Genomic DNA, 12,323 nt, shown 5'->3' on the forward strand with positions numbered 1-12,323 from the left:
CAAATTATCGTTTATTAAAGACATAACAGTATTTGATGACACAATAATCAAAGCATTGTCAGAATTGCAGGAAAGAATATACAGTGATGTTATCGCTAAGCTTCTTTGATTAGCGACAAATAAATAATATTTTTGCGACAATATTGCGATAGAAATGGAAAATTATCGTAAACGCATAGCATATGATATAAGAATCACGTTTAAAGTTTATTATTTTGTAGGAATATTATGAAGCATCGTGGATATCGAAAAAGAAAGCACAAAATTGATCGGAAAGTATATCAATTATGCGATATCATTACGTCAAATGAAAAACAACATAAAGAGATTACCTATAGTAAGAGACGCTTGCTATACCTAATAAAAATTTTATAAAAAAGCGCTATTTTTATTTTTAGATTAAATAAAGAGTAAATTTTATATTTGCGTTCTCAAAAGATTTTATATTTCTAGCGCCTTGATAATTTTGTACACTGATAACGCTATTATTTTTTCATTATTATTGTATTAACGAGTATTTTAAACGATTTAGTCAATATTTACATGTAAATTTGGAATATAGAAATATATAAATAATACGTACACTACTCGAGAGTTTTTCGCGATTTACAATTAGATCGACGGGGCACGGATTACTTTCACTTTGACAACGCTTTCCCGCAGCCTGTATCTCGATCGCCTTGGATTTAGCCCTTCCCTTACGTTTCAACCTTTTCACGAGCCCATTCTCTAAGATGCTACGAGTTTCATTTCAACGAGATATACCATCGGTTCTATTCAATGCAAACGTTTAGGGGGGAAATCTAGGTGTCAAGATGGACTCAATCAACGGCGCTATCAACCGACCCAAGAACCGAGAGATCGATTCGTGCGTGAAAGTAAGTCGTTTTATATATTTAATGATATATCGCTGCACTCGCAATATCTTATTGTTTGTGTAATGATCGAATCAATCTTTCAAATTGGATTAACACGAACGATCTGAGAAATGATTTTAACGTTTTTACACAATTAAACTTTCGCCTCTATTTGTTATATGTACAAAAGAGAAAGATACTGTGAAGATATAAAGAAGACGGCAAGAGATATAAGCGCCTAATAACGAATTTATACTAATAGATTGTCGTCTTGGCAAGCTGGACCCTTACTCGGCCAATTGCACGCGCTCGCTTTCGAATCGAACGTCAAGTGGATCGGACAATTGAAGATGTGAAGCGTGAATTTCTTCTTCCACTGATCCCAATGGCAGGCATAGAATTTATTGCAGAGACTAGGATGTCTGAAGAGACCCGGCCTGGCGCAATCGGTGGCGCTGTTGATTATTTGATCAGGATCTTCCTCGTGAGCGATCGAGTTCGTCGATGGACTGACATCATCCTTCAATTTCCTGCCGGTTCGAAAACCAAGGTGGACCTCGAAAGGTGCGTCACCTGCGGATGATTCCCTACGAAAACCTACCGCTGGACCAAAATCTCTCGTCTTAACCGTCGTTGAAGACACGGGTAAGTAAGAGGACGACGGCGGATGGTCCCTCGTCGTTTCGTGCGGGCTAATTTTATAGGGTTGCATCGGATAATCGCCGTAATCGGTGCTGTCTTCTTCGGAGGAGCCATTGTTCTCGAGATCCACGTAGATCTCGGATTCGTCGTAGTTGCCGAGATCCACCTTGCCCTTGGAAGAGGCGATCAACTTCCTCACCGGGCCGCGAAGAGTGGCGAAGGGATCGGCTTTGCATGTACATTCCGCTCCGAGCTTGCCTAGAAGAAGCGGATGTAGATCGCTCCATTTAACGATGACCTTGCCTTTGTCTTCGGGGGACTTCGTGGTAACTTGGTACGAGGATGTCGTCGAACCGAACGGCGTCGTGATGGCGACGGTACTGCCGATCACGGAAAACCTTGACTTTTCAGAGGAGAGTTTGCTGATGGTTGAACCGAATCCTGAGCTCGCGGTGGTATCGTATAAGCTTGGCATATACCTCACGCTGCCTCTATCATAATTTGTAATTAATTTGTCGATCTTTTCTCTCGAAATATCCAGGTTTGTCGGAGAGCTGCCGCTAGAAGTTGTTCCTGCGGAAGATGCCGTCGAGAATCCTTGACCGTTGTAATATACGTTGGAAGGTCTGAAGGTAGTAGGCGACGTGATCGAAGAAGGACCTTCATATGTGAACGATGAAGGTTTCTTGTACGTTACCCCGACGAGATCTGGACGCATAGTTACCGCAGGTATATCGTATCTTATAGTAGACGTGATTACACCGGGCTTAGTTGACTTTGCTGGAAGATATACGGAAACTAAAGAAGAATCATGATTCTTCTTGCCGCTGAAATCGGTCCGTTGGAAAGACGCTCCTAAACCGATGCCAGATGTTGATACTGATGCAGTTTGTGAATTACCAGTCTGTTGAATAAACCGGTCATCGGTTAAGACAGGGATATTCGGAGGGACAGTCACCGTCTTGTAACCGGTAATAGGTTTGACGGTCGATACAGCTACTGGAATTTTAGCCGCTTCGAAGAGAGTGGTTTTATAAATTTCTGGACGTTCAGTAGTGTAAATTACAGACGAGATCGTCGGTGTTGATAAGCGACGATCGGGCGCGGTTGGTACCTTAGATCCGAACGCTACACCAGTGTTGTCCAACGATCCGTCGTATACATTAATCGAGAACGGCTTGGACGACGTAATTGATAAATTATTCTCAATCGGTGAAATTGTCGATGAGACGAATGTTACGCCGCTTGTTCCGAGCTGAATGCTTGGCTTAGGATACGAGTAGCTGGAAGGAGCCGACTGTACAATGACACGACTCGGCGGAGTTGTCGAAGAATACCCAGGTGGAGTCAAGGTAACAGACAAATCAGCGGCGTTGCTACTAGATGATGTCTTCGTATATCCGGCCACATTCCCCTCGAATGCTTTTTCACTGATATTTTCTGGATTCCAGGCAGGTCGGCGTTCGCTTGTGCTTACTGAGTAACTACCACCACCTCCAAGAACGGCAGTGGTTATACCTGTCCTGGTTAAGCCAGTTTTCGTGAATCCACTCGGTGTGAAGACGGCTGCTGTAGGCAATGAATATCCTGGCGCGGATGTAGTCGAACCTTGTAAAGTAGAACCAAAAATAACACCGCCGGTACCTTCTATTCTACCTCCAGATACAATAGAATCGGGAAGAGTGGCGCTGGTCGGTCTATAATCCGGCACGTCGCTTTCTGAGTATTTGCCGGTATCGTAAGCGGTGTTGATCGCACCGATGCCGCATCCGACATCAGTTTGATAGTTCTGAGGACGCGTTGGCCGTCCAAGAACCGTCCAAGAACCGCTCGAACATCCTCTTGTTGCGGCACCGTTGACACCATGATAAGTTGTTTCTGCTTGCGACACGTACGATTTACCGGTTGAACTGTCGATGTTTCCTGATTGAACGGAATTTCCTATAGATACTCCAGGAGCGGTATGTCCAGAAATGACAATACCCGGGGTAATGTCACCTTTCGAAACTACACTGGATGTCGAAGGACCGGATACCGAAATTGCGGGAGTTGGCGAGCCGTATATTAAAGTTCCCGGACTAGCTGCTCCGATATCTACAGTTTTCAACCCATCTCTAATCACGTATCCCGGTTCTGCTTTTTCGTAAGCGATATATCCAGGTTGTACTCCTCCTGTTAAAACAGCGCCTTGATTAATGGCAGGAGATGATATTGTACCAGGAACATTTCCATGAGTGAAGATAGTCCCCGAAATAGAATCATCGGTATGAATATTTCCTTGTACGCCGCTCCCAGTCACGGTCGTACCAGTAGCACCTTTTTGAACATCGTAACCGGTGGAAATTTCATTGCCGAAAATGCTAATATTTAAATGAGGTCTCGTTAAACCGGGTTTTCCGTAACCTCTTAATATACCTGGCGTTCCAGTATAATCTCTCGTTCCAGCTTCTGTTATTCCAGGCAAGGGATAGATCGGTTCTCCATGTACTAGAACTACAGGAACTGTATATCCTTCCTCGTCGTTGTATCCTACTCCTGTCGAGGAAGCGCCTGTCACTCCAGAAGATGGTACACTATTGACACTACCGCTTACAAAGTGTTTACTATCAGCGATCGTAACATCGGTATGCCCGGAGACGGATTTCGAGGCACCGCTATCGAAACCAGTTGCCGAGACTCGACCTGAACTTGTCGAACCTTGCAAAATCCCGCTCGTAGCTTTGGAATATTCCGCGCCGATCGATCCTTGATATACCTGTGTAGATGATCCGCCGGTAGCTCCAGGATAAGACAATCCAATTCCAAATGACGAGCCGGTTTTATCGAATGACGGCTGACGTTCGGCTGACGTAGCTCCTGAATAAATATCGGTAGAAACCGAGTGACCACCCGCGTTAAACGCACTGGAGCCTGTGTATAGATTCGTCGAGCCGACGAATTTAGAACCGGCGGAATCCACGCGTCCAATATCGACAGATGATCCGGGCGATTCTGTGGACGCGAAATAGCCCGATGTTTTCGGATAAGTCACTGTACTTACTATCGGATTAATATTCGCATCAACACCTCCCGTATACCCGCCCGCTACAGAATAGCTTGATACAGGTCTGCTCGAATAAGTTACATCTCCCCCTGTCAAGCGACTTCCACCAACGTTTCCGGAATATCCCCCTGCGGTAGATCCGGAGAAACCTGTGGTAATTCCTCCCGATGGCCCAGTATATCCACCAGAATATCCGCTACCGGCTCTGTGTCCGGTGGATACAGTATATCCGATATTGCTAGTTTTGCCACTCGACGCAGAATATCCTGTGCTACTTTCCTCCGCAGGAGATATCGAACCGACGTGTATACCGGACGCTCCGGTATACGTCGGAATAGAGGATATCGTGCCTCCGTACCCGCTCGGTTTAGAATAATCGATAGCGATTGGACCCGCAGACGATCCCGCGTATCCAGAAGCCGCGTCAGCGCCAGAAGTATGTTTACCGAGGTATTCCGCGGTGGATCCTGTAAAATAATTTGCTCCATGGACACCAGTGCCGGTCGTTTCAGAATAGCCTACGTTAGAGTGACCGGCCGTGACGGAGTATTCCGGTAAACCACCGGTAATGTAACCATCTCCCCTAGCGCCTCCCGCAGAACTTCCCGCTACGGTGTATCCTCCGTAATTATATTCCGTCCTGGTATAAGCCGATCCAGATTCCGAGCAAGCTGGAACCAGCCAGGGCCACTCGCATACTAATCTCTTCTCGTCAAATACCAAGCCATATGGACAGCGAAACTCGAACGCCATTAATTCCGATTCACCTGTCGATATATAAAAAGTTGTATATAATATTTATTTAAACAAAACTTTTCGTTAATTATATTGACAATATTATCGACGAAATTATAATAATTCTACAAAATGTAAAGTATACAATATTTTCTTCAATTACGCTATTTAAAAAAATATACACGATAAATGATAACAATAATAGTAATGTGATAATTTTAGCGTACCCAAGTCCATGCAAGCGAAGAACCAACGACAATTTTGCGGATCTGCATAATAGCCGGGTTGAGAGCACTCGAATCTCTTCGGGGCAACGGGAGCGATCTCACTGCTGCCGGGACACGGCGAGCCCTGGGGCAAGGAACCCGGCCAGACGCAGACCTCGGTGCGCTCGTCGAACGACAGACCGGCCGGACAATCGAATTCAAAAACGGAATAGTCATCTATCTGTTGATTGAATTTCACGCAGCGGTAGAATCTGCGAAACAATGAAACGACAAGATTATTTATATCCTTCTTGTGTTTAAATCTGATTTCAGATAGAAATCGTCTTATTAGCTATTTTATCACCTGTTACAACTCTTAGGATGAACAAAATAGCCTTGTCTTCGACAGACAAACTCGGTTTGCGTGTTCTCGCGCACGGCTTTAATATGTCCTTCCGTATCCACTACGCGAATGACGCGGAAGCTGGACGTTCTCGCTCGATTGGGATACGAGAATTGAGTTTGCTGAAATTTAATTGCAATGATTTACAATCCTGGAAAAATAGAATAAACCGAATGAAATATATAAATAAATCTTTATATGTACATGAAGCTCGTCTTCCAGCGCGTTCAGTACGGCTTGCCTCGTCTTTCTTTTAAATTCCGTGAAGGAACGATATATTTCTTCCGTGAGTGGCATCTCGCACTCGGTTTTTTTATCGTTTTCTATATTTCGCACTGCCAATCCCGCCAAATCCCGTAGCAACGCGTATTTCCCCTGAAATCAGGCATTCTATTGTACAAACTGATCGATTGTTACAAAGCAAGCATCGTTTTATTCAATTTATAATAATATCGATATTATGACTGATTTTTATTGAAATATTCTTTTTTTTTTTTTTTAATTTTTCTTTTATATTAGATTGTAATATTTTTTGAGCAGGCAAAATTTTTTTCGGCAGATCTGCGTACGAACCTTTATTCCAACCGAGATCTTATCCTCGAAGGCGATCCACGTTTTGTTTTGAAATGCATACGGTGCCGTGAGATCTTCATCTCGTTCCACGATCCATTCCCCGTCATTTATGGCTTCGCAAAGCTAAGATGAGGAACAAGTTAGTTCGAGGGTAGACAATGCAATCACAAAATAGATTCGTTCTTTTTCTTAACTGCAGAAAAAAAATACAATTTAAACGGACGGATGTCGTATGCACCTGTTTACGATCGATCGATGTGGGCTCTTTTTCCGTAGTTTTCGACCTAGGAGCGTTCTCGGCCTCGTGCTTCAAAGTGAATCTGTATGCACTGGCCGGCAAAGTCGTCATAATCTTCTCCCTAGGTGCACCTAATTCGCTTATCAAGTCCACCAAGCTGTCTGTGTTTAGCATGTCGAAAAGCCCTATCAGACGCGAGGGATGAAAGGTGACGAAGGCTCCATCCTCGTCTGTCATATAGTCCGTCGAAAGGGTAAATAAATCGATATATCTAGGAAAAAAAAAGAAAAATAAAAATCGACAATTAAAAAATATTTTGTTAAAAATAATTCGTCGAACGAATAATCATACGAGAGAGTTCTTACTTTGCGAGTTCTTTCACATCAAACTGCTTGGCCAGATCCTCCGGTTTACTAGGCAAAGCTAGGAAAATCCTCCTGTCGTAAGATTTTCGTATCATCTCGTCTCTCAGACTTTTGACGAAATTATAAAGACGCTCTTTGGAACCCGCTGTCACATTCATTTCCACGCCATCCACCTTGAAAGACAAAAGATTCTTTTATTAATTCGTGTATCACTATACATTGTGTATCATGATTTAATATTTACAATTTTACATTTCAATTTATTCCAGATACTTAATTGCTCGATTATTAAAATATCCAATATCTATTCAATAAAGTCAGAAATATCGCTTTGAAAAAAAAAAAAAAAAAATGATAGTAAGGCGAGCGTACTCTACCTCTTTCATAACGGCGATGATACGAGCGACAGCTGCCTGCCGAACCATGGCGGAATTTCTGAGCATCATCGCGGGGTCATATATAGAAATTACAAATTGAAGAGGCGGATGCATCTCTTTCAAGGATTTTCGCAAATCGACAATGCCTAAAATACCATCAATCATTTATTTTGAAATAAAAATTCAACTTAAAAAAATTTTTGCTAAAATCTATTTTGCTAAAATCGATTATATCCATCTCATTTAAATTCCTTTTAAATTTCTTTATTTTCTTTGTTTTAAATTTCTTCAAAAATTGAACCCATCACTTTCATCATAATCGATGTTAATATATTTATCTATCTTCTCAACTGCGACTCGCAATAAAATATTAAAAACGATATACCGTATGTGTATTATCTTTCGGGATATACTGAACTTACGGGAAACCGAGAGGTTCCGCACATCATAATGTTGATGCACCAAAGTGGTGCAGCTGCATACGGAATCGGCTAGCAGTTGCGCATCCAAGGCGGATGTGTAGCAGAGAATTTCTCTGACCGGCGACATTCTTCTCTTCGGGCATTCTACGACAGATCAAAACGCGCATCCAAGATAAGAAATATTATTACCTAACGGAGATATACGGGAGTTTCAATTGTTGACATCATCGACCACCGGTCATCGGTGCGTTAAGCTACGATTGTTGCTATACCAGTCGTTTGCATGATCACGCGAGCCCGCTCCCCGTAAAAGAAAGAAACCGGAGGATGATCCGCGAAAGATTAAACATCCGCGGTTTATGCGAGACTGATTAATAATCAACGGGTCCCGGATACATTGAAGTAATAACCGTGTGCAATTATCGCACGATTGATTGAGCGTTAAACGTCGCATTGCGTGACGCTCGCTTATATTTCTCATTGCATATATAAACACTCTTTTACAAATACTACAAATGTCACTTACGCGCCACGTGCGTTTTCGTGGAGCTCGATTCTAATCGTACGAATAAAAATGAGATCGAATTTTGAACATGAAAAGGCAGAAACAAAAGGATTCGTTTTAACGATATATTATATAACATTTCGTATGAAACAATACTTTACTGTTTAAAGCACTCATCTCGATAAGCAAGAGCGAAAGGCACTCGGTTCATTTTATTCAATTATAAAATAGACCGATATTAATAGTAAAAAAAAAAAAAAAAAATGTGTCTTGATCATCGCGTTATGTGGATCTTAGAAAAATGTCAAAGCCTCACGCGACATTGCATACGATCGATGATATAAATGGTATCATCCTTGCTCCAGTCTTACGTGTTGTAATTCAACCTTAAAGAACGGCGGTGTATCCGATACGCGTGGTAACGCAATCGGCAGAAGATCGCTTTTCGCATCGGTCGCGCCGATGCGTCCTATTTAACTCTGTGTGTTATGTCATGTGCCATTCAATTTTTATTTTATTTGAGAAATATACGGAATATAATGCATAATCTATATTGCACATATATTTTTTTTAAACTAATTTAATGACATTACATGAAAAAAGAGACATATACTGCCTTTTGAAGCTTTTTATTTGCAAAAAGTCTTTTGTTTCCAGTTAAAATTTATGTAACTTCATGTAAATTCATATAAATATCATATAAAAATTATTTATATCCAGACACTTATGTCTATAATTATGTCTTACTTATTATAGTAACAATAATGTCTTAACCTTAATAAATGTCTGATCGTAAATAATTTTTATTTGCTACTAAAAATAAAAGGCCATCTCACAAATAAATCAATGCCAGCGATGAATAACAATAAAATTTTCTTCTTACATAATTTATGTAATTTTAAAAACGGATTTTAATAAATAATTTTTTGATCTATAATAAACTCGTTGATATGCATATACATATATATAAACAAATTATGCAAAAAGTGAATTGTTAAATTTACAAATTCTCTCTTAAAATAAGCAATAAGCAAACATATAAAATGTACTGTTTGATTTTATCTTAAAAATTAATTATTTAATCCTCTTATTATTCTTAATTTTTCTATATTAGATCATAATTCTACTCTATTTTTTTTTATCTTTTCTTTTTTCTTTTTTCTATTTGTATTTTTATATATACTGAAAGGAAAATTTTTTTTTGTCTATTACAATAAAATAATAAAATAATAAAATATATCAAGATTTTTATAGCTTCACCGAGAAAAAAAAATTGTTAACTTGACTAAATTCGTCCAACTAATTACTATTTCTTTAATTGAAATATCTTAATACTTTAAGTCAAATACGACATATTAAATAATTAAATCTAACATGAGGTATATTTGATTTAAATAGTTAAATATTTCAATTAAAGAAATACAAAGAAATAGTAATTAGTTGGACGAATTTAGTCAAATTAACAACAACTTTTTTTCCTCAGTGTTGAAAAATTACACTTACTCGTCGTAGTTCCAAGCGCTATGAGCGCGAACGATACCAAAAGAACCTCACGACCCCACATTTTCTTCAAAATCTCCGGATGAAAAACACCGAAATCGCGATGGATCACAGTCGGGCAGACGCACAAGGGATCACCCTTGAACCATTAAACGTCGCATCGAGATATCCCGTACAAGTTGACGAGCCTCTTCTCTCTCTCTTTCTCGCTCTTTCCTTTTCACCCCCTTTCTCTGTTTCTCTTCTTTATCAAACGGAGGATCCTTCGAGTTCAAGCGCGCGTTTTGTACTGAAGTTTCGGAGGACGAGTGCTCTCTTACAAGTAAACCTCGCCAATCTCGGCCGGATGGTAGCAAGGACCAAAGATCGAAAGGGAAGGCACCGAGAGAACGAGCCGAGGAGAGGCGAAAAAAGGGGGAGAGAGACCGGAGGCTATCGGGATATCGATGCGGGATCGCGGGTGGGGTTCTGTCCCAGTTCGGGGGACACTTTCCGCGTTACGCAGTTTGATGCACGAGACAAGGTAACGCACGGTTTCTCCTTCTTCGCCGAACCCTTCTACGTCGGATAAAAAATTGGACAGCCACGAGAGTCAGCCGCTCTCGCCGATATTCGCCGGTAAAAGCGAATTTCTATCGAAGCGTGCCTTAACTGGGATATTTCGAATCTCGATGATGTCGCTTCTCGATAAGCCTCGATAAGTCTCGAAAGATCTCGGGGGATCGCTCTTGAGAGATTATTAGAAACGCGCGCCGCGATTGTTTGGATCAAACTATCACCGCGAATCTCGTTCTATCCCTGCGATGGAACGCGAGAGAGTCATCTCTGTGCAACGCTCGGTATCCGTTTGCTATATATGCTAATCAATGATGAATCTTTCTTAAATCTGGATAATTACGTCATTGAATCTCTCGTACACTCTCGTACGGAGCAGTCGATGTTCGATAAGCTTTTATCGTCATATACCTTTCTCTAATCTTTCTAAAGGAAAGACAGCTTGTCAATGAAATCTAATTGTAGTCTTTGCTATGGTTCTCGTTGGATTTCTCTGGTATTAGCGTAAAAAATTTCATCTAATAAAATCGTTTTTCCAGAGTCCCCTTTATATATCGCCGTAGAATCTACTATATCACTGTTGATCTCCAGCGAAATCGAAATCCGTCATTGTCATTGCCATCTGATCGTGAGAAACTTACGACAAAGGCGATCGAGCGTCGGTTGATTCTAAAATTTTACGATCAGAGTCTTACAAAGTTGGCGAACGAGCATTAAATCGAAAGGACCGTCGCCGAATGAATCAACAATAAGTTTTATCCAACGATACAAATTACAGTCGTTTCGAGATTACTTTCTTTATTTTACCATAAGTTACTTTAAAATTCAAAGACAACAACACGCATTGCCTGATACGTCGCGAATATTCTACTTTAATGCTATCATTGTTATATAAATTATTGATTATATTTTTCTTACTGTTATTTCCGCATTAACTCGCTTAGCGTAATTTACATCATTTTATTAACGATTAAAGGAGATTTATATAATCGGAAAAGCATCTACCTGCACGACTGTTTTATCCATAGTTTATTTATTCGTCACGAGTCATCAAGTCATCAATAATTATTCTCGCTTAAGATCTATTTTCGACCATAGCATCGCGCTATCGAAAAAGATTTTTAATTATGAATTTGAAAATATACCATATCACAATTACTCTTGTTCTTCTGTTAGAGAGAGAGAGAGAGAGAGAGAGAGAGAGAGAGAGAGAGATATTGCAATTTTCTATTTAAAGTAAAAATATTTAATATAAAATTAAATGCCTTTGCAATCATTTCTTCGCAATCGTAATTCTGTTTGACAATTTGGTAACATATTACAAATTAATTTATAATATCTGTCATTTGAAGAGTGCAAGGAAGTGAATTAAGAGGGACTATAAAACAACCATTAAACGAGTATATAAATTTGTAGAGTTTTATCAGGCTGTGATCTGATGCGAGAGGCATGGTCCACGCATTCTGTGCTGCGTGGATCGAGATGAGGGAAAGGAATCTCTTGGAAAATTACGACGTTTGTAAAAACGGCAACGGTCACTTGAAAAGGAGACACTTGTTCTAGTAGTAGGTCTTTTTACAAAGCACGGATTGCTCACTGACAGTTACAGAACGATTCAGATATATCCTTCATTGTCCATGTTAGATCCGCAATGTGCTTGCAGTATACGTGAAAGTCCGCAAGAGGTATTTATTTACAAAAAAGAATTTAAAATTTTGTGCAAAATGAATAGCTTTTGGATTTTCCGATGAAATCTCTCTCGATGAAAAATATAGTCGCAAAGAGAAATCTTAATTAAATAATCTGTCATCTCTTCGGAGGTATTTTAGCTTCCTTTCATCAGTTTTCAGACAGCTACCTAGTCCGAAGGATCGATTTAGAACAATTGAATCGCGTACAGTA

At 40.3% G+C, this 12,323-nt stretch overlaps 1 protein-coding gene across 3 annotated transcripts; it reads right to left on the reverse strand.

Moving 5' to 3' along the window:
- Nucleotides 1-69: 69 nt before the first annotated feature.
- On the reverse strand, nt 70-10,231 carry LOC138931785 (mucin-22). Of its 3 annotated transcripts, none has more exons than XM_070292899.1 (10): nt 9,870-10,231; nt 7,862-8,005; nt 7,440-7,585; nt 7,063-7,235; nt 6,698-6,968; nt 6,460-6,582; nt 6,091-6,261; nt 5,848-6,008; nt 5,505-5,755; nt 70-5,309 (listed from the first exon to the last, which is right to left on the reverse strand). In XM_070292899.1, the coding sequence occupies exons 1-10, from the start codon at nt 9,928-9,930 to the stop codon at nt 1,108-1,110; spliced, it is 5,703 nt and encodes a 1,900-aa protein (XP_070149000.1). In that variant the 5' UTR covers nt 9,931-10,231; the 3' UTR covers nt 70-1,107. The 3 variants fall into 3 exon arrangements, with proteins under 3 accessions (XP_070149000.1, XP_070149002.1, XP_070149001.1); XM_070292901.1 differs by lacking the exon at nt 9,870-10,231 and adding an exon at nt 8,738-8,865; XM_070292900.1 differs by lacking the exon at nt 9,870-10,231 and adding an exon at nt 8,683-8,730.
- Between the last annotated feature and the right edge of the window lie 2,092 nt (nt 10,232-12,323).

This window comes from Polyergus mexicanus, unplaced genomic scaffold (assembly GCF_030449975.1).
Source record: "Polyergus mexicanus isolate NDT 795.1 unplaced genomic scaffold, iyPolMexi1.0 SCAF_3, whole genome shotgun sequence".
NCBI classification, from domain to species: domain Eukaryota; kingdom Metazoa; phylum Arthropoda; class Insecta; order Hymenoptera; family Formicidae; genus Polyergus; species Polyergus mexicanus.

Bases quoted from the DNA above. Each gene is read 5' to 3' on its own strand.
- LOC138931785 (XM_070292899.1), bottom strand. From the start codon at position 9,930: ATGTGGGGTCGTGAGGTTCTTTTGGTATCGTTCGCGCTCATAGCGCTT. The intron at 6,262-6,459 runs GTTCGTACGCAG...GCCTGATTTCAG, and splicing joins AGATCTCGGTTGGAATAAAG to GGGAAATACGCGTTGCTACG. The intron at 5,310-5,504 runs GTACGCTAAAAT...ATATATCGACAG, and splicing joins CTTCGCTTGCATGGACTTGG to GTGAATCGGAATTAATGGCG.